General features: G+C 45.4%; 1 protein-coding gene across 3 annotated transcripts in view; it reads left to right on the top strand.

The window, feature by feature from the left end:
- otud7a (OTU deubiquitinase 7A) overlaps positions 1–2,500 on the top strand; it is a 101,424-nt gene that overhangs the window by 80,029 nt on the left and 18,895 nt on the right. For all 3 annotated transcript variants that reach the window (XM_076263050.1, XM_076263059.1, XM_076263065.1), the window contains one exon: positions 1,425–1,574. In XM_076263050.1, the coding sequence (XP_076119165.1) occupies positions 1,425–1,574 (150 nt within the window). The remainder of the gene's footprint in view (positions 1–1,424; positions 1,575–2,500) is intronic.

Here is a 2,500-nt window from a genome sequence, read left to right as displayed (position 1 = left end):
GGGAGGATATGTCATCCAGGTGTTTGGTGTTTATGTTTCCTCTGGAGCTTTAATTAAGTCTGTGGTCAGTTCCCCACAGCATTGTAAGGCTGTTGATTAGCACTGAGCGGTAGAGAGACTACCAGATTGAATAATCTCTCTCCTAGTTAAAATAATCATTACACTGTTGGATGTTAAAGCATTGCACATTGCGCTGTAGGTCAGTTGTTTAGTACACAGTGCTTGTTCCGTGGGAGTTTTAGTATACGCTTACGCATGTTTGATTATAGAGACTTACCCTATCTAACAGACATTACCTGGGAGCCATTTTGTAAGCACAAACATTTCCACTATCACAGACACAGCAGATTTTGACTGCAGCTCTGTGGGAGGGAGGTGTATACTAGACAGGATAAACTTTATAATATTATATACAAACTGTGCTGTCCCCTTACCCAGACTTCTGGCCCGCGCAGCCTACTGGCCCACTACTTGCCTTACGACAACTCCTAATCCCTATGGACAATTCATTCCCTACACTGGACCATTTGAACTTTCTGACACTAAATAGGATTAATTTATTATCATACTGGATATGTAGCCATCCTACCTCTTTGTAACATATACCTCAAGTGGCTTTAAACACCATGTTCTATTCTCTACACCAAACTAACCTCTCACTTGTCATGTATACAAACCTTGCTGCTCTGTAACTGACACTAGGCAGATGGGTCAGGCCCTTGAGTCGTGGATCTGCTTGTGGTTTCTTCCTATATGTATCTCCAATTTTAGGGAGTTTTTCCTCGCCCCTGTTACTCATGGGCTCTCTCTGAATGTTTTAACACTCTGTAAAGCGCCATGAGACATGTGTAATGTTTTGGCGCTCTATAAGTGAAATTAAATTTAAATTGAAACCTGCCTACAGTACATGGATAGGACTCTAGAACTCAGCATAAGATGCTGGATATGAATGAAACTGACCGTGATCTTAACATGTGACCATAAATTATGGATAGCATGGTGTAGCTGAAGATACATCTCTAATGGCTGGCTCCTGTAGTGATCTCTATATGATGGGGTATATGGGAGGAGAAGAATGACATGATGGAGTGTATGAACACCATAAATGGGGTTAACAATGGTTGAGATTGTTACACACGTGATTATTGTTACACACATGGTTATTGCATGGTTATATGAACACACACACACACACACACACACACACACACCTGAAGTTGTACTTCAGATTGTAATCTTAACCTCGGAAATGGTGTAACAGACGAATGATAGTAATGGAGGGTTCAGATCTCTCTTCAGATGTATCTGTGTGTGACTGACAGGAGTCTCATCTCTTCAGATGTATCTGTGTGTGACTGATAGGAGTCTCATCTCTTCAGCTGTATCTGTGTGTGACTGACAGGAGTCTCATCCCTGTGTTTCAGCGTTTGCACCCATCCCCTTCGGAGGTCTGTACTTGCCCCTGGAGGTGCCCCCAAACCGCTGCCACTGTTCCCCGCTGGTGTTGGCTTACGACCAGGCCCACTTCTCTGCCCTGGTGTCCATGGAGCAGAGGGACCAGCAGCGAGAGCAAGGTAACAGTCCAGTACAGTCCAGTTACAGAGACCGCACTTGGCATTCACTGGCCACACTGGTGTGTCAGTACCTGCTGAAGGGTTTCTGATGTTGAGGTGGTGGCTCTGGAGGTAGAGACGGTTGCTAGTTTGCACACAAAGTGTCCTTCAGCAGGACTCTTCGCCCCAAACTTGCATGACCCCACCATCAGAGTATGAGTGTGTGAGTGAATGGGTGAATGTGAGGCTGAAGTGGGAGGGAGAATAGAAGTGTTCGGAGGAGCAGAAAGGCACTATATAAAATGCAGTGCAGTCCATTTTCCTTTTCATTTCCCTTTGATATGTTTCTAAATAGGGAATAGTATTTGAGTAGATCGTTGTGAACATGCCCATGGTGTTTCTACACAGAAGGGGCTTTTAGTCATTAGAGTACAAGCCACAGCCGCAGTCCTCTGACTCACTGCCCATGCTTGTCATTTTGTCTGTTCTTTCACTGACCTTCATCCCCTCAAGTCTGTTCATTTAGCTCTCCGTTAAAGTTTTTTTCTTTTTTTTTTTCCTGAAGCGAGAAAGAAGGTGAATAATTCAGTTTCACCAGAGACACTGACAAGCAGCCGGGGTAATCAGACGAGACAGACGGAGACAGGCAGCTGGAGCCCAGACTGAGCCATCATCTCTGAAATACCTACAGACTGCTGATCTGGCCATCAGCTAAAAAAACGCAGAGGCCATCAGTGTTGAGATTGAGACTGTTCCCGTGAGACTGAGACCATTCCCGTGAGACTGAGACCGTTCCCGTGAGACTGAGACCATTCCCGTGAGACTGAGACCGTTCCCGTGAGACTGAGACCATTCCCGTGTTCCTAAAACCTGCACCCTGCAGTGGCAGCAGTCCAGAGAGTTTGGCATTTGTTGTCTCCCCTGTGCTCCCTCTACAAGAAACCAGA

Source organism: Alosa pseudoharengus, unplaced genomic scaffold, assembly GCF_046254945.1.
Source record: "Alosa pseudoharengus isolate Yale_2024_CS ecotype anadromous, Long Island Sound unplaced genomic scaffold, YU_APseudo_1.1 YU_APseudo_1.1_scf_10, whole genome shotgun sequence".
Classification (NCBI taxonomy): Eukaryota; Metazoa; Chordata; class Actinopteri; order Clupeiformes; family Clupeidae; genus Alosa; species Alosa pseudoharengus.
This window is presented reverse-complemented; position numbering and strand designations above follow the sequence as displayed.